The 25,541-nt window shown below is 41.8% G+C and overlaps 2 protein-coding genes across 2 annotated transcripts in view; both read right to left on the bottom strand.

Moving 5' to 3' along the window:
- Positions 1-25,541, bottom strand: part of LOC119495757 (zinc finger protein 420-like) — a 79,418-nt gene that overhangs the window by 34,850 nt on the left and 19,027 nt on the right.
- LOC119495725 (zinc finger protein 91-like) lies at positions 1,549-25,489 on the bottom strand. The gene is made up of 6 exons (XM_037782483.1): positions 25,376-25,489; positions 18,750-18,857; positions 16,923-17,817; positions 10,063-10,279; positions 9,571-9,694; positions 1,549-4,662 (listed from the first exon to the last, which is right to left on the bottom strand). Exons 1-6 carry the CDS (start codon positions 25,466-25,468, stop codon positions 3,430-3,432), a joined length of 2,670 nt encoding a protein of 889 aa, XP_037638411.1. The 5' UTR covers positions 25,469-25,489; the 3' UTR covers positions 1,549-3,429.

Below are 25,541 nucleotides of genomic sequence, written 5' to 3'. Positions count from 1 at the left end.
GCCTCCGTCACGGCAGTGGCTGCTGCTCTTCGGGCCCGTCGGTACCCTGCCAACTGCCTCCGGAGACCTCCGAGATAACATATCCCGGAAGGCCTCCTTCTTCAGTCGGACGGCTTCCCTGACCACCGGTGTCCACCACCGGTATTCGAGGGTTGCCGCCCCTTGAGGCACCTAAGACCTTAAAACCACAGCTCACCGCCGCAGCTTCAGCAATGGAAGCTTTGAACATCGCCCACCTCGGGTTCAATGCCCCCAACCTCCACAGGGATGCCAGAAAAGCTCCGCCGGAGGTGTGAGTTGAAGATCTCTCGGACAGGGACCTCCTCCAAGACGTTCCCAGTTCACCCTCACTTATGCGTTTGGGCTTACCAGGTCTGTCCAGAGTCTTCCCCCACCCTCTGACCCAACTCACCACAGATGTGATCAGTTGACAGCTACGCCCCTCTCTTCACCCGAGTGTCCAAAACATGCGGCCTCAGATTCAGACGATACGATTACAAAATCGATCATCGACCTTCGGCATAGGGTGCTCTGGTACCACGTACACTTATGAGCATCCGTATGTTCGAACATGGTGTCGTTATGGGACAGTCCATGACTAGCACAGAAGTCCCAATAACAAACGACCACTCGGGTTTAGATCAGGAGGGCCCGTTCCTCCCAATCACGCCCACTCCCAGGTGTCTCCATCGTTGCCCACGTGCGCGTTGAAAGCTCTCCCAGCAGAACTATGGCGTCCCCTACTGGAGGACCCCATCCAGGACTCCATCCAGGGTCTCCAAGAAGGCTGAATACTCCGAACTGCTGTTTGGTGCATACACACCTGTCTGTGCTGTTGTCGCATCCTGGTTACGAGCAAGATGCATGGCGGGCTATATGTATGGTCATTTCCAGTAAATATAACTAACTAAAACGTGTGTCTACTGTTTAAAAAAGTAAGCTACAAACATAGATAGCAAGTACTACTACACATCTTTTAAAGTGGTTACGTCTCCAGTCTGATATGGAGCACACAGCTAATATGTACGTTGTTTGTTTACATGACGTAGAACAGAAGCGCATATTTAACGCATTAAGTGTGGACAGAGAGCATAGCCGATGCTACAGCATCATTGTCATAGTAACTGAGGCTTGAACTATGTTGAATTTGCTTCATGGAACCGAATCAACTGAAGCAGAGAAAAACAATAATGGGAACGCATCTGTAATTAATCATTCTAAACTCAAGGCTCACATACTCTCTTTTTGCTGCTTTTGACCATATCTAAGGCTGGGGCGTGTAGCCTTATTGCATGGAACAGATTAATAATCAAACATTAATTAATAGCAAAATATGTATCTATAATTAATTACTCAATTATTAATCATAAACCCCTAAATTAGTGCAAAAGGTGAAGGAGAGTGATGGCACTCAGCTTCAGCTGTCATACACCATTAGTTTAAATATCAGAATGAACCTTATATTCAATTCAATTATTCAATTTAGGTTCTTGGGCATAGTGTACAGTGAATGGAGTTGTTTATATACACACACATCAAATAACCAAGTTCTTTATAAATGAATTGTTTATTTAACTAACTACGTGACTAAACTACTAACAGAAAATAAGTGAATAAATGATAAAACAAAAAGAAAAAGGAACAGAGTGATAAAAAATGAATGAAGAGATACAGTGAATACAACAATGAACATTACTCATTACATGTTACTCCTCCCATGTAATAAACTATATTGACTCTTTCAGTTAAACCTATTTTGCAGGACTGATACTAATTAATTTGCTTCACATAATTAGTTTTTCCGTATCAGACATCTGGGCTTTATCTGCTGTAGAACCAAACACCTACTGTATATGATATAAACCACTGAATAAAACCTGATCAATTGAATTAAAATTAATTAACAAATTACACAACATAGATAAACCTTGTTATCATAACATTTAGGTATACAAACACTACAACAGACAGGCCTATATATGCAGATATACAGTATATGTGCACTAATTACACATATAAATGAAAAGATATGATTGATCTCAACATGTGGCACAGATCTGTCTAGATGAGAGCAAGAGGCAGAAGGGAAGGGGTCGCTCCCATGAAGCAGACATGTCTGTGAGACTGGGCGTTAGGGAGACACAAGTTACCAACATAACAGTTAGAATTCAACTTAGACAACATAAAACACATGTCATCACATGTAACAGTAAAAAGGGGTCAATTTGTGTATGATTCAAAAACAATGTTAAAAGGTGTAATACACTTCAAGCATATTAAAAACATATATTCAAAATAAAGGACTAACAGGCATTATGTGCACCCAAATTTCTGTTTTAGATCTTCGGGGACCTATAATACGCATACTGTATATAGAAATAACATTTCTGTAGGCTGGCAAGATCTAACCCAGTTATTAATATAAAGGGAAGGTTTTGATCTACAACCTTTAGTCAGTTTAACTTGTTTGGGCTTAATTCGTTATTGTTTCACAAACTTGTTTGTTTATTAGCATGAATATTTGAGTTACAAAGATTGAAAATAACTGACATAGATAAACTAAAACAGTTCAGTATCTCAGATGTGGATTGAAACCTCTAACAGGAATGTCTAATCTAAGAAATGAATTGATGTACATTTTAGTGGCAGAATTAGTTTCATTCTGCTTCTCATCATCAGTTCATTGTGTCTTACTGGTTGGTCTTCACTGCTTCTCAGAGTCTTTTGGAAGAACCAGATGTCAGGGCCTTTAACCAATAATTCATTAAACAGCTCAAATGGTCAGGATGGGTACAAAATCTTGTGGTTGTTTCTCCTCTTTGAGCTTAGCCAGGGTGGTTGTAAATTAAGAGTCGCACCACTTAGTGCCCTGAGAGTTCAGGTAAAGTTTCTGGAAGAAGTTTCAAGAATTAAGGAATAACTTCATTATTATTTTCATCTTTCAGTCATCACACTACAGGCGATTCATCGTCCAAATTTGGAAAGTTTTAGGAGGTTCGAGTAGCATTCCCTGATATCAATGTTCTGCACTAGTCCTTGTTTCCCTGAATCTCTATAACAGAGGAGCTGTCTGCAAAGTTAGCGTGACCCGTACAGTCACAACGGATACATTTATGGGAAATACGTCAAGTTGAAATAAACCAGAATTTTTCTTTAGGATTTGTAAAGGATAGTGGTTGGTTCTCCCTCCTTGTGATTGGAAGAATCTTTCAAATGTTCTGACAGTTAAGCCTCATAACGGAATCCCACTGGGAAGTTTCTGGTGGTCCAATTATGTAGTCATAGCCACGAAAACATACACGCTGTTTAAAACATAAAATAACCGTTGGTCAGCCTTCAATGTGGAAAGAAGCTGAGAATATAACAGCAGAGCTATCATGGCTTGGGGAGGAGGCAGGAGGAAAAAGCTAGCTAGGCTCTGAAAATTGTTCACAACGATGCAGTGTGAACACGTTGGTGAGCTTTAAGGTTACTACTCCGAATAAAAGCTTTACCACATTGGTCACACCAGTACGGTTTCTCTCCAGTGTGAATACGTTGATGGCGTTTAAGGTGACCAGACGCTGAAAAAGTTTTCCCACATTGGTCACACCAGTACGGTTTCTCTCCAGTGTGAATGCGTTGGTGGTCTTTCAGGGAGCTAGACGCTGAAAAGGTTTTCCCACATTGGTCACACCAGTACGGTTTCTCACCAGTGTGAATACGCTGGTGTTTTTTAAGGGAACTACCATCACGAAAAGTTTTCCCACATTCATCACAGTTGTACGGTTTCTCTCCACTGTGAATACGTTGATGGCGTTTAAGGTAATTAGACTCTGAAAAAGTTCTCCCACATTGGTCACACCAGTATGGTTTTTCTCCAGTGTGAATGCGTTGATGTGTTTTTAGGTTACTCTGCTTCCGGAACGCTGCCCCACATTCATCACACCAGTACGGTTTCTCTCCAGTGTGAATGCATTGGTGGTTTTTCAGGGAGCTAGACCAAGAAAAGGTTTTCCCACATTGGTCACACCAGTACGGTTTCTCACCAGTGTGAATACGCTGGTGGTTTTTAAGGGAACTACCACCACAAAAAGTTTTCCCACATTCATCACAGTTGTACGGTTTCTCTCCACTGTGAATGCGTTGATGTGTTTTTAGGCTACTCTGCTGCCGGAACGCTGCCCCACATTCATCACAGCTGTATGGTTTTTCTCCAGTGTGAATGCGTTGATGTGTTTTTAGGTTACTCTGCTGCCGGAACGCTGCCCCACATTCATCACAGCTGTATGGTTTTTCTCCAGTGTGAATGCGTTGATGTATTTTTAGGGAACTCTGGGTTTGGAAAGCTGCCCCACATTCATCACAGCTGTAGGGTTTCTCTCCGGTATGAATGCATTGGTGGATTTTGAGTTTACTCTCTGAAGTGAAAGTTTTCCCACATTCATCACAGCTGTAGGATTTTTCTCCAGTGTGAATGCGTTGATGTCTTTTTAGGCGACTCGGTTGTATGAAATCTGCCCCACATTCATCACAGCTGTAGGGTTTCTCTTCAGTGTGAATGCATTGGTGGACATTGAGGTTACTGCCCAAAGGAAAAGTTTTCGCACATAGGTCACAGTCGTGTAGTTTCTCTCCAATGTCAACTTTCTGATGAAGCACTTGCTTTCTTCCTCTCCGTTTCTATAACAAAAGACATTCAGAAGAGAGAGAGAGAGAGAGAGAGAGAGAGAGAGTCAGTGAGATGCCATGGTAGAGCAACCTATCTAGAACCATAAAGACAATGTTCCAGTCTGACTAATGCACTCCCATTATGGGAGTTGCATTATGGGAAATGTAAGACATAGCTATGTTGAAGCTTGACCCATACCATGCACTAAGTCAGGATATCTTCACCTCTGCTGCACAGACAGAGACCTTTTTTAATGAATCGGTCTCTCTTTCTGTCATCTTGTATATATTAAAAATAACTTTTATCTCATACAGCTACGCATGCACCGTCAGTACCAGCTGCTCCAACTAAGTACATCCAGTTTAATTATCACTTTGAACGCAGGCAGGACAGAAACTGACAGTCTGTCTAATAATTCATCCGAACTATTATCCGGCTAGCTAGCATTAGCTAGTTATCAGCCGACATCAACGGTTTCACATTTCATAGTCTGAGACAATCTCTTATCAACAAACATAAACAGAGCTCAGATCAGTCTCAGTCTTTTTTCAGTCTAGCCTTTTCATTGATGAGCTCTTTAGACTTTTTTTTACCCAGAAGCACTACTGAGTAAAAAGGTCTCCTCTACAAATCTTTAGTCGATCCAACAGGATAACTGTCCAAAATCACATGATTAAAAACACAATGACAAAATACAGTATATCCCTGCTCAAGTCCAGTTGGTTTGCTGAAGGAAATCCTGAAAACTTCTGTTTTCCTGAGATGTTATTTCTGTTTAATAAGCTCTTAATCACTCCGATATTCAAAAGAACAGCTACAATACGTCGGCCATCAGTGATGAACCTGATGAACACAACTGATTTTTTGTTTTTATTACATTACATTTTGTGAATGTAGTTCCTCAACTCTCCCTCCAATGAATCGCCACCTTACCGGGGTGGAGGGGTTTGTGTGCGCCAGTGATCCTGGGAGCTGTGTTGTTGGGAGCATTGGCCGCTGGTATGGTCTTCCAAGGCAAAGTGGTCTCGGGGGAGGGATATAATTATATCTAGATATAGTTGGGCTCACCTCCACACATAGCTCTGGTACGGGAACCACACTCCTGGAGAGACTCTCGCCTTTTCCGGAGTTGCCCAGGGTGATAGGCATTGAGCGGGTGTGGGGATACTCACAAGTCTCTGCTGAGCGCTGCCGTGTTGGAGTTCTCCCCGGAGAACAAGAGGGTCACTTCTCTGCGGCTGCAAGTCGCAGGGGGGAAATCTCTGACTGTTGTGTGTGCATATCCACCAAACAGCAGCTATGAGTACGCTGCCTTCTTGGAGTCTCTGGCTAACGTCCTGGAAAAGGCGCCGACTGGCGACTCCATAGTTCTCCTGGGGGACTTCAACGCTCACGTGGGCAACGATGGAGAAACCTGGAGTGGGGTGATTGGAAGGAACAGCCTGCCTGATCTGATCCCGAGTGGTGTTTTGTTGTTGGACTTCTGTGCTAGTCATGGATTGTCCATAACAAACACCATGTTTGAGCACAGGGCGGTTCATAAGTGTACTTGGTACCAGAACAGTCTAAGCCAACGATCGATGATCGACTTTGTGGTTGTATCATCAGATCTGCGGCCGTATGTCTTGGACACTCGGGTAAAGAGAGGAGCGGAGCTGTCAACTGATCACCACCTAGTGGTGTGTTGGATCAGATAGCGGGCGAGGCTGCCGGACAGACCTGGAAAAGTCTGGCTGAGGCCCCTGTCCGCGAGGGCTTCGACTCCCAACTCCGGAAGAATTTCTCAGGCATCCCGGGGGGAGGCTGGGGACATGGAATCTGAGTGGGCCATGTTCAAAGCCTCCATTTTGGAAGCGGCTGCTAGGAGTTGTAGTCAGAAGGTCGTCGAGGCCTGTCGTCGTGGCAACCTTAGAGCCCGCTGGTGGACACCAGCGGTGAAGGAGGCCATCAAGCTGAAGAAGGAGGCCTTTCGGGCTTGGTTGGCCCGAAAGGTCCCCGGCTGGCCAGAAGGGCTGCAGCTGCGGCGGTTGCAAAAGCAAAAACTCGGTGGTGGGAGGAGTTTGGGGAGACCATGGAGAAGGACTTTCGGTTGGCCTCAAGGAAGTTCTGGAAAACCGACTCAGAAAGGGAAAGCAGGGCTTGACTCAGCCTGTGTTCAGCAGGGGAGTAGAACTGCAGACCCAGACTGGGGATATCATCGAGCGGTGGAAGGAGCACTTGACCAACATGTCCTCCATAGAGGAGGCGGAGTTTGAAGACTCAGGGGACAGCTTGTCCATAGAATGAGATCGCATATATAAGTGGCCAAAAAGAGCTTCCTTCATAGGGTGGCTGGGCTCAGCCTTAGAGATAGGGTGAGGAGCTCAGACATCCGGAAGGAGCTCGGAGTAGAGCCGCTGCTCCATCGCGTCGAAAAGGGCCTGTGAACAGGATGCCTCCTGGACGTCTCCCTTTGGACGAAGCACATCCAACTGGTAAGATGCCCTGGTGTAGACCCAGGACACGCTGGAGAGATTATATATATATCGTCTTGCCTGGGAACGCCATGGGGTCCCCCAGGAAGAGCTGGAAAACTTTGCTGGGAAGAGGGACGTCTGGAATTCCCTACTTAGCCTGCTGCCCCCGCGACTCCGGGTAAACGGAAGAAAATGGATGGATGGATAGTTCCTCAACTCCACTCCCGTTCTTCATAGGAGCGGACCTTCTTTGTCAGGCTTGGCGCCCAGCTGGATACAGTCAACCACGTTCTGTGGTCCCAGGCTAGCGCCGAAAGTCATTCCCTGACGACTGAACCAGCTTCTATGTCTGCCAGCACCAGAAGGGCTCTTGAGCACTAGCGTAGCAAGAAAAAAACTGTGGGTTTGTATCAGAACTGGGTGTACCACATGATCCAGGGGTGGACTGGGACTGAAATCCAGACCCGAACATTAAGATGGAGAGACCCTTTATGTGAGCACCTGGGGACATTTCTTTTTTAACACTAATACAGCCACCCCAGCATATACTGTACAGTATTTATGAAAAGTTGTGTAGCCTCTCCCAGTCCCGGCTAGGGATTGGCTGATTATCGGCCTCGCCGATATTATCGGCTGATATTTGGCATTTTGCAGATTATCGGTATCGTTTTGTTTTTTTAAGCGATGAAATTAATTTATTTAAAAATGCACTACTTGGTAAATGGTAAATGGACTTGGACTTATATAGCGCTTTTCTAGTCTTCTGACCACTCAAAGCGCTTTACACTACATGTCAGCATTCACCCATTCACACACACATTCATACACTGATGGCAGAGGCTGCTAAGGTCCATCAGGATCTAATCTAAATACTCATTCACACTCATACTTAGGCTCTGATGCAGCCTCCTCTCTCTGTCAGCGCTCTCCACTCAGTCTCCACTGTGCTGTCTGGCTCAATGTCCCGCCCACAGCACTATCTGATTGGTTATTGCTGATGACGTGTAACCAATCAACACTGAAGGCGGCTGCTCCCCAGACGTGCAGAGAAAAACACACAGACACAGACTGGAGCTGCTCCGGTGAGCGAGCGGTGCTGCTTTCTCTCGGTAAGACGGAAGATATTGTCGAAGTTGCAATAAACATCCCAATCTTCTATGCTGAAGTTGCAAAAACACCATGTTCTTATTATCTATTTATATGATGACAAGCGTGCCTAGTTTCCTGGTTACACCGCTGAAAATGTCCGAATAATGCATGTTGTTGCAACGATATTCAGTCAACTATAACGAGATAATAGCGTTTATTTATGTAGCGTTAGTTATATCTCTGAGTAATGTTGGTGACAGGCAGCGCAACTGAAACTTACTTTAGCTGCTGATTCGAGAATGTAACATTATTCGCCCGTATGAGTTGGTGTTTTTACATGTACAAGGTGAGCTAATGTTGAGCGTCGTAGAGCTTGAATGCGATAGCGAACATCAATAAGTTAATTTGTTGATTCATAATTTAGCCAGCTGACCAGCAAAACAATTGGTCGGTTATAACGTTATTTCTTAAGCGTCACTTACCAGGCTGGTCCTCTCAGTCTCAACCAGGACACTAACTAACGTTACTGCAGGTTGTCCTGAAGCTCTGACTCTGGTTCTGGTAGAGACTTGCTGGATATTGTTGTTAGCGACTTCAGACGTAATTCATTCATTTAACTTTTATTTAAATCTCGACGAATCATTGAGGACATGCCTTCATTTTCAATGATGTCCAGAGTACAGTTAAAACTGAATAAATACACACACACACAAAAAATTATTAACAAGAAAACAAACAGACAAAATCTGAACACAGTTAAAAACAGTAAAATAGTTGGTTAACATGGTTTTAAATTGACCTATTAGTTCAGTTGTGTTATAATATAAGTACAATTTTCTGTGATATATGATGGCAAGTTACAGGCTTTATTAATAAATAAAAACCAGTACCTGTCACATTTTACTGTTAGAGAGGCCCAGTGGGATGTAATGTAATGGAACTGCATATAAGGCCAGTGTTAATCCATAAAGACACTGCATAGATGGTGTACAGTTATCAGAGTTGAATAGTTGAATTTAAGTTTTGCTAGTTTTATTTATTTTTAGACTTTATAAAACTTCCGAGAGATATTGTTTATTTATTTATTAAAATGTTCATTTAACTTTATAAGAAGCTAGGAGCTCCCTGCCTTTTATTTTAAGATAATATTGAAAAGTTCTCTTTTAATTAAACATATGCTTCAAGGCATTTCAACGAAGTTTTGTGTTATTCCCATTTTTGACACCCAGATTTTCATTTTTACTGCAAATGTATATCGGTTCAAAATATCGGTCTCCTTGACTACATATAATCGGCCTCGGTCCTGAAAAACCCATATCGGTCGATCCCTAGTCTTTAGTGAAGTTATGAAGCCATGAAGTCATGAACACTGACCTGAACATCGGTGATATCAGAGGACGAGTCTGCTGCCGGTCTTCTGGGGACCTTGTTGTTCTGCTGGTCCGGGTTCTGCTGGTCCTCCTCCATTTTGCTCTTGTAGTGCTCCTGGTCCTGGTCTCTGTTTCAGAAAGTGTGATTAGTGTTTTATTTCCTCATTCATTCAGTCTGATGGATATATTTGATATTTTTCATCTTCAGTGGCTGCTCCTGTGTTTTGTCCCGTCACATTAAAGCTGAATAAATCTATTTAAATGTAATGTAGGCTACAGTCTAATACACCGTCACATTCACCACTTTATCATCCATTAAGGAGATGTCAGTCTGCTAAAAGATGAATTAAAGGACAACACTGAATTCAACTTTATTGTGTTATTGACGCTTTTCCCTGCTGGGACTTTTTTAAAGAGAAATGTGCACAGTCAGCATATCCATGCATTAATATCTCTAGTGGACTGGATTCAGATGGAGGCTCTGCCTCTTATTTACCTGTTGCCATGGTGAATCGTAGTATCAGAGCTCCATTGATGAAGGCTGGTTTCATCCTCACATTTGATTGAACAAACTCTGATCAGCTGTTCTGGATCTGAAAACTTTTCCATCTCAGAGTTTGTTAAAGCTGCTTTCTGAAACGGGCTCCTGGTCCTGGTCTCTGAGATCCAGCAGGTCTCCACTCTGACTGCTGGACTCTGTTGTCCTGGACTCACTACAAATCAAAGCACACAGAGATATTCAGGTCCTGCTGTCTCCTCTGGTTTTACTCTCATCCACGTAGTGCTGATAACACGGTCAACTGAGACAAACTGAGAAACTCCTCTCAAACTGGACTAAAACACAAAGGAACCGGAAGTTCAATCAGATAACAGGAGCACACATTACAGAGAGCTAAGGCTAACGCTAGCAGTTAGCCACACAGCAGCAGGCCGAAGCTAACAGGCTAACTAGCTGTTAGCATCGCAGCTAGCCCAGCGTGCTAACGCTATATTCACTTTGATTTCCGGCTCAAAGAAACATTATTAAAGTGTTTACCTGAGTGTGTGCGGGTTCACCTGGAGCTCTGCCGCCTCGAAATGGATCAAATATGCTCGTCAGCTAACGAAACAACTATCCCGCCACCAGGCCGAGGTCACTACGAGACAACCACACTTCCGGTTTGCTCTACTTCCGGTCTGGTTTTTCACTTTAAAGTGAAAGAAAGTCTCCACCTGGAGGTCAGGAGGGAAACAACGATTCACAGAGGATTTTATTAATCAACGTTATTATATTCAGTGGTGGAATGTAACTAAGTACATTTAGTACTTTAGTACTGTACTTAATTCAAGGTACTTTACTTGAGTGTTTCCATTTCCTGCTACCTCCTACTTCTCCACATATCTCCAGATGTGTTGATGTTGAATGTTTGTGGTAAATCTGTTTTATAGGAGTAGTTGTTGGTATCCCTTAAGTTGCACACCCATAGGCCTGCTGCCTCGACTCAGTAGCGTGGTCAAGTGAGCGATGGCATCTTCTGGGTTATCAAGTGCATGCCGTCTTTCCTCGCTGTTTCGCTGAGAGGCCCACGGCACCTCCAGAGGGTTCAGCACTGATTCACAGTGTCCCAGGTTCACCCAATGATATATTATGACCCATTTATATATATATTTATTATATTATGAACAATTTATGTATATATTTATTATATTATGAGCAATTTGTCATAACCCAGACTACTAAAGTATATATATGTAGTTGATTTTCTATAAACTTTAATCTTTGGACTGATAGTGGTTGATAAAGTCAAATAATACGACATCAGAGGTTAAATCAATGCTTTCCCGACGGGTCAGTGTTACAGGAACTCTTAGCCTGACAGTTAGCCTGCCCCGGACCAGGTTAGTTACCCTGTTATCAGTAGCCAATGAGGAGAGGGAGCTCATGAATATTAATGACCAGGAGAACCTGATGTCGTCGGCTTTACAGCGACACAAACAGAAATGAAAAACTTTTAAACTTTAATTTAATAAAATTTATTAATTCACTTCTGCTTTTATGAACATTTAAAAAAAATCAGTCACAGCTGCTGTTTGGGCTTAACTACTGAGGTCATTTATTATCTGACTGCTGTAAGATCATTAATGATAATGAGTCCAATTAGCTCACAACTTAGTCCTAAAACAATGTTAATGCTGAGAACGCCGATCAACAGCTCAACAAATATTGATTGATGGAAAGTTTGTTAAAAATTGTAGAAGGGGGTTTTAATCCTGCTAACGCTTTTATCTAATATTACGAGAACTTAACGAGACGGGTCGCTCTCAGAGTGTCAGAAACTGAGAGTTTCCTGCGGGCGACGGCACGTTCATTAATCTGCCGCCTGTAGCACTTAAGGATCAGCTAAGCAGCTGCTCGCGGGCCCGTAGCCCTCCAGAGAAACTGCGGCTAGTTTCCACTGTTGGGGTCCCGTTGCTACCGTTGGTCCCCTACTCCAACTCCTCTCAACTGCTTGCTGGCTCTGTTCTCCACTTGGAGTAAAATCCGTACGTAACGCCAAAGAGAAGACGAGGGACGGGGGGAAGGGCGGAGACTGGCCTCCTTATGTGATTCTAACCTACTGGCCTCTGCTAGGTTAATTAAAGAGAACAATCCCCTAACTGCTTACAGCATAAGCCTGTTATACGGATGCTCCTTATAAACCGAACAGCCGGTCTCGGTACCTCTCCGTCTAGATAGCCTGTGCAAGGTCCCTAGCCTTTAGAGAAAAGCTCAACAGTTATGAGATCTCACCGGGCGCGGACACCTGGTCCGGCCCAGGGAGAGATCTGCACCTAGGCTTCCCTACCTCTAAAAATATGTGTGTGTATTGTAGGGACCCAGCATCTGGCTGGTTTCAAGTGACCTCATGACCTCAGTAACCTGATCCTTGACCACAGGACTCATCTTAGTCCTCATTGGCTACAGTAACATTTCACCCAGAGGTGTGAAAATCACACAGAACAAAACCAGAGGAATGTCCTTTGTTCCTCCTCTTTCTACTCTTCCCTCTTCATCTCCTGACATGCAAGAGGTGAACTGCTGTGCTCCAGACCGGAAGCAACTCTGCTCTCTGATTCTATGTTCTGTTAGGAAACAGTCATAGCAACTAAAGGAACCAAAAGGAAGAAGTATTGGAGCGACCAGCTTCCTCCAATCTGCACAACTTGATTTGTGCACATCAAAGACGACATCTTTGACTTGGAACCACAACTTCAACACATGGAATCACAAAACTGGTTCTTCCATGGATTGGTAACGTACTGGGCCTTAGCATTAGCAATCGCACACGGCTGAGCAAGACTGTCCAACTTTGATTTCTAGAAAGTACTTGTATTGATTTGGTTTAATGTTATTCATTGAGTTTGACTGTGTTGATTTATCTGTATTTGATTTTTGGGTAACTGGCTTCGTGTTTAGTTTATGCTTCACATAGACAAGGTCTTGCATGCAAACTAACCATCTTTTCTAACCCACTGCATAAAGATCACATACAGAAACTGTGAATTAGTTAAACATAAACATACAGCTTCAGATAATCTTAACCCCACATCACCCCCCCCCCCTCTCTGTCCTTCTTCTCAGAAGAACAAAGAGGTCATCTGGTGACATGCTGATGGCCATCTTTGATTCCACCATCTTTGATTCCGCCATCTTTGATTCAGCCATCTTTGTAGTTTACAGTGCCCGCCATTTTGTTTGTAGGCCATACAGACATTTTGAGACAAGAACCCATCTTGTTTCCCCCCCCCCCCCCTCTCTCTCTCTCTCACACACACACACACACACATGCTTACACACTGTGTTTGGTTTGTTTAGTTTAGTTATTTAGTTAGATTAATATTGTGTTTTGAACCTTTATTATCTTGTAAATAAATGTTTGTGGAATATACATGCTGGTCTGTTTAATGTTGCACAAGAGTGAATAATGCCAACCTCTGCTATGTCAAGAACTCCAATATCCTTCAACCTTTACTATCTATTTTGGTTATAGTTATTAATTTAATTATTAATCAACGTTCCAAATTGATAGTTTAGCATATATAATGAGACTATATTAACGTTTTGGTCATTGGTCCCTGATTCCAGGGTGGTGCCCCGTTTATTATTGATGTTTATTGATAATCTTTATTAATATTAATAATTCTATTATTATTTATTAATTAATTTGCTAATAACCAAAACCTACTAAAGTAGAACCCCTACAGTATTATTTAAGTCAGTAACGTGGCCGTGGTGTGGAGGGAGCTGAAGCTTACCTCTCGGGAGCTCCACAGTGAGTCTTCTCGCGTAAAAAAGTCTTCGGTGCGGTTGCTTCACTCTCACAGAGAAAAACTCAACAACGATTGGCTAGTGAAGCGATTATTTATTTAAAACTTCAGCACAACCAAGGGTTCTTCCAACAACAACAAAGAAAAATTCTAATTTTGGTTTAAAAAGGGAAAGTACCGCTTTGGCTAAATTTTGATCTTTTTTTCTTCCCCCCTTTTCAAGCAAACGTGTGCAAGCAAAAGTCTTTCTACCTTTCCACGCTTCCTTTACATTTCTGTTCACCAGTTGACATTAATTGCTAACGAATGAGAGGAAATGCATTCTCTTCTGCGAGTGTGGGCAGGGAGTACACAAATCCTCACCTTACGAGAACAATCAACTTTCACCGATGAAAAGTTCTGCAAAGTTTAAAACCTCCCAAATGGTATTTCTGCAGCTTCCGATTCAGCCACATGTTTTCCTGTACATCTGCTGTTTTTGAATTTTGCAGTTTTGTTACTTTCCACTGCAGACATGTTGACACAAACTTAAACTTTCCATGGCACACATGTCTATGCACAGCACACAAACCTGCTTATGCACATTCCTCTTTATAGCAATGAGAACACAAAGCTGATTAAATGCTTGGTATATGGGATTACATGAATAAGATAACACAAAGTAAAAAACACACAAAGGTACAAATTAAGGTAAAACCTTCTTTTCTCAAGTAAAATCTCTTCTAACAGTTTGAACACCCTTAAAGTGAACATTCTGTTCTTTAACTCTTTAATTTTTTTTGGCAAGACGCCACTTATTCTTTCTTTCACAACACAAACATCACACTGTAAAATATAATGAACCAAGGATAAGGTAACAACAATTAAAGGTCTCATATTATGCTCATTTCCAGGTTAATAGATGTATTTTAATGTTGCACTAGAAACATGTTTACATGCTGCAATTTTCAAAAAAAACTTTATTCTTCTCATACTGTCAGCCTGAATATGTCTGCTCAGAGGCTCTGTTTGAAAGACCCTGATTCACAGCCTGTCTCCTCCCACTCTGCTCTGATTGGTCAGCGTTTTCTGTCAATCAAACGTCATCAACACAGCGTCACTCTCTCCCCCTCCCCTGGAGCTGCTCAGTGCTCACGGAGAGAGAGAGCTACCTGTAGGTCTGATTGTAGCTCGTCTGCAGGGAGAGGGAGAAGCAGCTAGGAAGAGTTTATAAACTACTTTAAAGTTTATAAACCAGAAACTTCACCCAGCGCCCGTTACCGGAGGAATCTGATCAGAAATCGGCGACAAATGATCAACATCTGCGGTCCAGATTCCAGGTTTTCCTGACGGTTTCTCTCCGATAAATAATGCTATTTATAGCTCTGTTAGTTAGCTCAGTGTTTACCTTATGCATCAACTCTGTAAACCGTAAACATACACTCTGTTTTACATGTGTCTTTACAGGTCCCTCTGTGAGAAATGACCGACAGAATAATCCCAGAGGACAGCAGATAGCTCTGTTTACATGGAGATACAGAGCTAACCCGTTAGCATGTAGCTACATGCTAACGGGTTAGCTACATGCTACCGCTATGAGACAGTGTGTAAACACAGCGACCATCAAGGTGGAAAATAGAAGATGTGAAACAGTAGTCAGTTAATTATTTCTGGTAAAAGACACCTGATAAATGTATGGAAGTAATCAGAGTCTCTGTGTTACCATGACTACAGACCGGTTAACGTTACACTCACCGGAGCTGAAAGACTTTCTCCTGTACCATGTCAACATAACTGCAGGTGGGATGATTAAAAATGCTGTGAATAATTAGGATTGTCATCTGTCTACTCAAATAAAGTTTGACTGTGAAACAGAAATGTGTTGTGTTACTTACAGTCACTATTTACTACCTGTACTCTTCTACATGCATGACATCAAATACATATATAATATATAAATATCAGCTGTTTAAACAGTGTAATTACATAAAGCCTTTGTGAAAGAACATGTTATATTTAGATGATGGGAGTACATGAAGCCTGTTCTGCTGGAGGAGCAGACTTTGCTCATAGTTAGGTTGAGGAGGAGAGACAGTGACGCGCTGTGGGGTGGGGTCAGCTAGCTGGACGTTCTCTCTGGTTCCACCAGGAAACCCTTATATGGCTTGCAATTCGCTAACGACGTCACCAGAGTAGGAAAAGCTGCGCAGCGTATTTCCACACCCATTTCCGGACAAACGGAGCAGGAGAAAAAGAGAGAGGATGGTCTTTTATGATACTATGGTGACCTGTAAACACACTGGGGACAGATATTGATGTTTAAAAGACATGGAAAAATGCATTTTGCATAATAGGTGACCTTTAAGTAATTCAATTATAAATGATAAATGATCAAAATGAAATGAAATAAAGATGTAAAGATGTAAATGATTAAATGATTATACAAATAGGTGGTTAAAAATCATCCCGTCTCTGTTCAAAGATGGTCTCTGGTGTCGGAGGTGATTGTCCTGTCATTAGGGTGTACCAGAAGATATCTCAAAGGAAACTTCCACTTTATTTCTACCTGATGTATTTCCCATAAATGTGTCCATTGTGACTCTATTGGTCGCGCTAACTTGTTGTCACTTAATCTGACCGAGTCACTTAATTTGGAAAGTTGTAGGAGGCTGATATCAATGTTCTGCACTAGTCCTTGTTTCCCTGAATCTCTATAACAGAGGTGCTGAGTGCAAAGTTAGCGTGACCCACAGAGTCACAACGGTTATATTTATGGGAAATACATCAGGTTGAAATAAACCAGAATTTACCTTTAAGATTTTTAAAGGTTTGTGGCTGGTTCTCCCTCCTTGTGATTGGAAGACTCTTCCAGATGTTCTGACAGTTCAGCCTCAAAACGTAGTCCCACTGGGAAGTTTCTGGTGGTCCAAGTATGTAGTCGTAGCCACGAAAACATACATGCTGTTTAGAACATGAAGTTACTGTTGGTCAGCCTTCAATGTGGAGAGAAGCTCAGAATATAACAACACAGCTATCATGGCATGGGGAGGAGGCAGAAGGAAAAATCTAGCTAGGCTCTGAAACATGTTCACAACGATGCAGTGTGAATGTGTTGGTGGTCTTTAAGGGATCTATACTGAGAAAAAGATTTACCACACTGGTCACACCAGTACGGTTTCTCTCCAGTGTGAATACGTTCATGGGATTTAAGGGAACTATCCTGAGAAAAAGTTTTACCACACTGGTCACACCAGTACGGTTTCTCTCCAGTGTGAATAAATTGGTGGGATTTAAAGACACTATACCGAGTAAACGTTTTACCACACTGGTCACACCAGTACGGTTTCTCTCCAGTGTGACCACGTCGGTGGGATTTATGGGAATTTGAATCAGAAAAAGTTTTACCACATTGGTCACACCAGAACGGTTTCTCTCCAGTGTGAATACGTTGATGTATTTTGAAGTTATCTAATCTAGTGAAAGCTGCTCCACATTCATCACAGCTGTAGGGTTTCTCTCCAGTGTGAATGTATTGATGTATTTTCAGGTCACCTGATCTAATGAAAGCTGCTCCACATTCATCACAGCTGTAGGGTTTCTCTCCAGTGTGAATACGTTGATGTATTTTGAAGTTATCTAATCTAGTGAAAGCTGCTCCACATTCATCACAGCTGTAGGGTTTCTCTCCAGTGTGAATACGTTGATGTCTTCTGAGGCCATATGATCTACTGAAAGATGCTCCACATTCAGCACAGCTGTAGGGTTCCTCTCCAGTGTGAATACGTTGATGTATTTTGAGGCCATGTGATCTACTGAAAGATGCTCCACATTCAGCACAGCTGTAGGGTTCCTCTCCAGTGTGAATACGTTGGTGGATTTTGCGGTAACCTTCCGAAGTGAAAGTTTTCCCACATTCAAAACAGCTGTAGGGTTTCGTTCCAGTGTGAACTCTCTGATGAATCAGTCCCTTTCTTCTTCTCCGTTTCTATAGCAACAGACAGACAGAGAGAGAGAGTCAGTGAGATGCCATGGTGGAGCGACCTATCTAGAACCATGAAGAACATTTAGAACATGTCAGTGGAACATAACCCATAATGTTCCAGTCTGACTAATGCACTACCACCCGTGACAACCAACTGCAGGGCCATGTCCCTCTGTCATTTGATCTAGTGATCTAGTGACATTTGATTGGTCACCACAGACGCCCCCTTGACATTTATTAATTATCAGGCCCCATCCCCATTATGGAGTTGCATTATGGGAAATGTAAGACCTGTAGTTGAAGATTAACCCAAACCACGCACTAAGTCATTCATTCAATTTATTTTAACTGAGAAACACATTGAGGTAGAGACCTCATTTCAATACCTGAGCAGGTAGTGTACAGAGTACCTGAGCAAGTAGTGTGCAGAGTACCTGAGCAGGTAGTGCACAAGGTACCTGAGCAGGTAGTATACAGAGTACCTGAGCAGGTAGTGCACAAGGTACCTGAGCAGCTAGTATACAGAGTACCTGAGCAGGTAGTGCACAAGGTACCTGAGCAGGTAGTATACAGAGTACCTGAGCAGGTAGTGCACAAGGTACCTGAGCAGATAGTGGACAGAGTACCTGAGCAGGTAGTGATACCAAGATCACGCACACTAACGTACAGCACACTAACGTACAGCACGCTAACATACAGCACGCTAACGTACAGCACGCTAACGTACAGCACGCTAACGTACAGCACGCTAACGTACAGCATAACGTACAGCACGCTAACGTACAGCACGCTAACGTACAGCCATATTTGAGGCATTCTTCCTTTTGGCCAATATCAGCGTTCTTGGGGTATTCATTTAGAGTATTTCAGGAAGAAGAGGACACTTAAATATATATAAGGCCTCAACCAATAGAGAAAATGAACCTGCAGATGACCTTTTGGCCTTTTGGAACAGCTGCTGAGCGTCCAACGGCGTCCATCGCAGCCAACATCGCACTGCTGATCCTGACACGTGTCAGCGGGATGGAACACTCCTTCAACAACTGTAAAATAACAATACAGAAAGACTATTGTTGACACTTTGTCTTGTGAAAAAAGGGCAATCAATAAACATATAATCAATAAACATATAATCAATCAACACATAATCAAAAAACACAATCAATAAACACATAATCAATCAACAAACATACAATCAATAAACATATGAAACCACCTATTGGTCAAATAGTGTCAAACAGGCAGATGTGTTCCAGATGTGTGGCAGTGGTTTAACCGGGCAGAGGACAGTGAATGTGCTCGTGGAACTACAGGAAAAGGATCGATGGGAGACAGTTTCCGGTTTTATTCAGGAAGAACAAGTTCTCAACGGGCGGGACTTCCGGCAAGATGGTGGACCGGGTGCAATCCACGTTTTGAGCTCCGTCTGCTTGTCCCAATTTTACACAGACTCTACAGTCCAACTCTCATGTTTTTGTCCTTTTGAACTGCTTATACGCCCTCCAGTATTTTTTGCACCATGATGTAAAAAAATAACCCGCAGGCAGCCAGAGGCAACGCAGCAACTGACTGCCGTGATTATGCTACTAAGATGGAAGTTTCCACCGAGAACTCCAAAAAGACAAGACCCCTTCTCGCCGATAAAAAACTCGCCGGCAACTAAAAGGAAGGACGTGGGGACAGAAGAAGGTAAAGAAGGATTAAATGCGGTCTTGGAAGCAATAAAACAGCTAACTGACAATATGGACACACTCGGTGCTTAGCTAAGGCTGTCAAGTTCAACGCGGCAGAAATCAAAGATTGCAAAACTCAGCTACAAACTACGGTTCGTGAAGTGGCAGCAATAAAGAAGAATAACGCTGAGCTTATGGACCGAGTCCTAGAACTTGAGCGGTACAAGAACCGGTGGAATCTCAGGATGCAGGGGATAAAAGAAAGAAGTTGAAGATACGCGTGAAATGGTTGCTAACTTGCTGGGGAAAATTTCCCCGCCATGGTCCCTGAACATCTACAACATTGTTGACTCAGTTCACCGACTAGGCAGACGTGAGGAAAACAAAACGAGACATGTCATCGTCCAGTTCACTCAGAGAACACACCGAGACGCGCTGTGGAAGATGACCAAGGATTCACAGGTCTGCAAAGAACTGGGGATCGGCTTTATCGAAGACCTCTGCATGGCTGACAGGGAGATGCAAGCAACGCTGTGGCCAAAGATTCAACAGGCTAGAGCAGCTGGAAAACGGACTTACTATAGAGGTAGTGCTGGATACATCAATGGACAGAGAATCACTTAGGAGGGATACACAAGCACTAAAAGGGCCCTTTGTTTGTGATAAGCAGGTTGGTTAGTTTAGTTACAATTTTGATATTTCAGGGACATTGCCTTTCTTTTGGCTTCTTTTTTTCACTTCTCTTCAATCACAGTTAGTTTGGTCTCATTACTGTGTATTAGCGGTTGCTAATTTATGTTCACAATGAATGTTGTTTTTTCTTGTATTTCACTTAATGCTAGGGGCTTGAGAGATAACACAAAGAGAAAATCTATATTTTTATTTTGTAAGGGCGAAAAAGCTAATTTTATTTTGTTGCAAGAAACACTCAAAACCGGAGGACGAAAAATTCTGGGTAAACCAATGGGGAGACAAAATTATTTTTGATCATGGTTCCACTAGATCAGCAGGGTCGGCTATTCTATTCTGTAACTCACCTGCTAAACTGGTAACTTGTATTAGCAACAATGGTCACTGGATAATCTGCGTCCTGGTCATTGATGAGAAATATAATATTCTGGTTAATGTTTATGGATTTCATAACCTAATTCAAAACAGACAGTTGATATCAGAGGTTTCCGATACCATTGAAAGCCTTAAACTTATCTATCCAACTGCAGTTGTGATTATGGGAGGAGATTTTAACATGGTCAATGATGAATGCCTTGACAGACATCCTCCCAAATCACAACGCAACCTTTATAATCCTATCCTATCGGATTTCTGTAGCACTCACAATTTGTTAGATCCTTGGCGCCTTAAATATCCAAACGTCAAGCAATATTCTTGGTTTAAACCAAATAATTCAGCCAAGTCAAGAATAGATTTCTGGTTAATCTCCTCCTCTGTGATAAACTTTTTCGCTGACTGCTGTATATCAGCAGCTCCTCTCACAGATCACCCTGTTATTAAATTGATTTTTAAACCCTCTGGAGTTTGTCACAGGAACAAAGACTACTGGATATTTAATTCTAATTTACTAAAATCCCAATCCTTCTGTGACGGTATTAAAACCACAATCTCTAATTTGATATCTGATGAATCTGTGACATCCTATATTTCTAAATGTGAATTTTTTAAATTTAAAATTAGGGAATATTCTATTCATTTTGGGAAACCACTTAACAGAAGTAACACATTATCAGAAGTTAATATCATTAAAGAAAAAAACACTTGTTGCAATAAGACATCACCTACTGACAGTGATAAAAGAGAAATTATAAATCCTGCAAACTAAACTTGATGAAATCTATCTTCGGAAAGCTGAATACATAAGATCCAGGGTAAAATGGATAGAGGAAGGGGAAAGAAGCTCATCATATTTCTGTTGACTAGAAAAAAGAAGGCAGGAGAGAAAGTCAATCAAAGCCTTATTGATTCATGACCAGGTTAATACAAATCCTGTCATGATTGCCAAGGAAATAGTCTCTTTTTATAGTAATTTATACTCCTCAGCCTTTTCTATTGATGATACCGAGTCCTTCGTCAACCATATCAAAGATCTTATTCCCCGTATAGACAATGAGTTTGCAGAGTGGTGTGATGCTGATATTACTCCCGATGAGCTGGAAAAAGCAGTAATCTTTAGATAAATCTCCAGGTAGTGATGTTCTTACTGCCAACTTCTATAGACATTTATTAAAAGATCCATTCTCCCTTATGTTAAAATAAACAACTGATAATCTGACATTCCCTTCCACCATGAAACATGGTGTAATAACCTCAATTCCAAAGCTTGGTAAGGACCCAAAAATATTAGACAATCTTAGACCAATCGCATTATTGAACACCGACTATAAATTTATAACACATATTTATGCTAATAGATTAAAAGAAAATCTGCATAAAATTAAAAGCGACTCCCAATCTGGTTTTATGAAGGGCGGATCCATTCACAACAATATTCGCTTAGTCCTTGATCTTTTAGATTATAGCAATTTAATAGAAGATGATGGTTTTATTTTGTTTCTTGACTTTTATAAGGCATTCGATTCAATTGAGCATCCGTTTAGTTTCCATTTTTTTAAATATTAGGTTTTGGAGTCAAATTTCGAAACATTATAGAATCCCTTTATGAAAATACAGACAGTTCAATTTCTTTATCACCCCGATTTCCAATCAAACGTGGTGTTAAACAGGGCTGTCCAATTTCTCCCTTTCTCTTTGTAATAGCTACGGAAATGCTCTCCATCTTTATAAAAAATTTAAATATTGCTGCACTGGATGTATTCGGGAAACCTTTTTAAAACATCTAACCGAAATTCCCAAGGTGCTACAAGTGATTCATACTTTTTCCAAAGCCTCTGGTCTAAAGCTAAATTTGTACAAGTGTGAGTTAATGCCAATTCATCAAAGTCCTTTAACAGAGGCATACACTATTCCTATAAAATGTACTGTTAAATACTTGGACATTCATATTTCTAGAGATTCAGCTGAAAATGAAAATAAGAATGTGTGGAAAGTAATAGATGATGGCCAAAATAGACTTAACTTATGGTTATTAAGAGATATTAGTTTACTGGGTCGAATTTTCTTGACAAAAATGGAAAGCATCTCAAGATGTATCTATACAGCATACTCAATGGCTATTCCAAACAGAGTCATTAAAAAAATCAACCAAATTCATTTTGATTATATTTGGAAAAGGAAAATTCACTATGTTAAGAGAGCAGAGATGACCAAATAGTTTAAGGATGTAGGCCTACAAGCCATCGACTTTGATTTTTTAAATGGAACCCCAAAAATGAATTGGTTAAAATCTTTTCCGAGCAACAACAACTTTTGGTATCATATCCCCAGAGAAGCATTCAAGAAATTGGGAGGTATAGAGTTCTTACTTAAATGTGATTTTGCTATTCAAAGACTCCCACTTAAACTATCCCTTTTTCACCAGCAGGTCCTATTATATTGGAAGCTCTTATACAATCACAATTTCACCCCACACAATACACCAATATGGAATAATAGATATGTTGTGGTTAAAAAAGAATCTTTGTTTAACAAGGACTGGATGGAGAAAGGAATTTGGTCGGTAACTCACTCAGTTGATAGTAGTGGCTGTATCATGTCGTATGAAAATTTCTGTCTTAGATATCATTTAATTGGTAATCGTGACATATTTAAATCCATAACTAAAGCCATCCCCAACTCTATTATATGCTTGATTAGAGGAATTTTAACAAATCCTACTCCTATCACACCTCGTCTCCCACAACTTTTAGTTGGTGGCTGTGACTTTAGTGAAATCAAAATCCCAAACAAAACAATTAGAAATATGTTTAATCACATCTCATACCCTATAGTATCTTACAGAAACTCAATTTCACAAATCTATCAGAAAAAGACTATTCACATGTTACAAACTAAATATCTAAAATTCCCCAGAACTCCCAGAGCAGAAGAAATCCATTTTAAAATATTAAACGGAGTGTATCCATCCAGTGTTTGTTTTTTTTTAAAGTTATTTTTTTGGGGGCATTTTTCCATTTTTATGACAGGACAGTGGATAGAGTCTTGAAAGGGGGGAGAGAGAGAGTGGATGCGGAAAGGGCCACAGGCCGGATTCGAAACCCGGGCCGCCGCGGTCAGGACCAAGCCTTAATACATGGACGCCCGCTCTACCAACTGAGCTAACCCAGGCGCCCTCCATCCAGTGTTTTGTTGCGACAACGATTTGGGATTGAAACCAATAACTGTGTATTTTGTGATGATACTGAAACTACTGAGCATTTATTTTTTTCATTGTATGTATTCTGGAGCTTTATGGCTTGATATACATGACTGTCTTTTCCCAAAAGTTTCTCATCTGGGAAACTTCTCTCAAAAGGACATTGTTTATGGACTTGTCATGGACAATAACAAAGAAGACTTTCTGGTGAATAACATTCTCATTCTTGGAAAATTTTATTTGCACAAATCTAAGTATATGAAAGTGGAACCTGGTTTAATGTGTTTCATTCTGAGTTTCTTTATTACATAAAAGCCCTTAAAGTCATAAAAAACAAAAATGCATTGAACCTTCTTAGTATAATAGAAGTATATGAATTACAGGTACAGCCCTAGCCCTTAATTTATTATTATTTTCATGTATAATTTTACATATTTTATCTGTTCTCGTTCTGTTTGCATCTTGTCCTTTTACTCTAATGCAATGATCTATGAGCCATGTTGTTTGTAAATCTGTTTTTGTTCAATAAAAAAAAAAAAGTTCTCAACGGGCGTCTTCAGTGACGTCATTGGTCTAAAACAAAACGAGCCTCGCGCTTCACGGAAAACTTCCTGAATTACTCGACACGAGCTCCGAAGCCTCGACACAGCACGTGACATCAGTACTGAAACCCTTGAAGGGTTAACCCAGAAGTTAGCTCGCTAAACCCAAACCCTGCTTCGTAGTCCAGGAGTGTGTTCCAATCCACGTACTTCCTGAAGTACACTTCAATGTGATGCACTGTGTGCACTCTATACTGACTTGAGTAGTGCGTAAATTTCAACGGGGTAGGGTCGTCTCAAATCGAATACTCTGCGGCACTGACCGGAAATGACGATCGCAACATTTGACCGCGGCTCGCTACCCGCCAAAATATCTTCTTTTTCTTCGGGGTTTTACGGCAGCTGGCATCCTTTGTATTGCACTGCTGCCTCTTTCAGGTTTTACCCGTCCACTACCCGCCAAAATATCTACCTGCTCTGTTGAAGTAAAAAATTAAAGCAGAGTGGAAATTACGTTTCCAACGTCATCGCCTACGCCTACGATGTGTCCTCCTGTTGGCTGAAAATGCACCGGTATGTTTACGTATTGTATTGTTTTATTCTGTTGTCTATGTATGTTTGAATAGTGGTCGTGGTCGTGGTCCCGGTCCCGCCCCTTCCGCTACGTAGCCAAGATGGCGACAATTGAGTGTGAAAAGTGTCCAGTGTTCCACACTCAACGATTTGACCGTTTTGAGTACAACATCCGGGTACTTTGAGTGCACTGCATTTTACCGTACTTCCCAGTGTGAACGCACTTATGCAATCAAAATAGTGAGTGTAAGTACAGAAGTAAACGGATTGGAACACACTCCAGGCCTCCGGCCCACTTCGTCAGTGATATTAAGCAAAGAGGCCTTCACGAGGACACCTACGTCTTCTCTTCCTGCCTCGTCGCTTGATGAACCGAAACAACGGAATACGGTGAAAAGGTTCAATAATTGACCGTTTAGAGCCACAACAGTCAGGAACAGCTGCGTTGTTTCCGTTCAGTATCTCCAAAATGGCCGACTTGAAGCCATGACGTCACGAACACTGACCTGAACGTCGGTGGGATCAGAGGACGAGCCTGCTGCTAGTCTTCTGGGGACCTTGTTGCTCCGCTGCTCCGGGTTCTGCTGCTCCTCCTCCATTCCGCTCTTGTAGTGCTCCTGGTCCTGGTCTGGAGGTTCAATCAGATAACAGGAGCACACATTAGAGAGAGCT

Source organism: Sebastes umbrosus, chromosome 10 (genome assembly GCF_015220745.1).
Source record: "Sebastes umbrosus isolate fSebUmb1 chromosome 10, fSebUmb1.pri, whole genome shotgun sequence".
Classification (NCBI taxonomy): domain Eukaryota; kingdom Metazoa; phylum Chordata; class Actinopteri; order Perciformes; family Sebastidae; genus Sebastes; species Sebastes umbrosus.
This window is presented reverse-complemented; position numbering and strand designations above follow the sequence as displayed.

Coding starts and splice junctions, on each gene's coding strand:
- LOC119495725 (XM_037782483.1), bottom strand. CDS start 25,468: ATGGAGGAGGAGCAGCAGAACCCGGAGCAGCGGAGCAACAAGGTCCCC. Junction 17,818..18,749: donor CTGTTCCAAAAGGCCAAAAG/GTCATCTGCAGG, acceptor CTGTTGCTATAG/AAACGGAGAAGAAGAAAGGG. Junction 9,695..10,062: donor ACGATTCACCATGGCAACAG/GTAAATAAGAGG, acceptor TTTCTGAAACAG/AGACCAGGACCAGGAGCACT.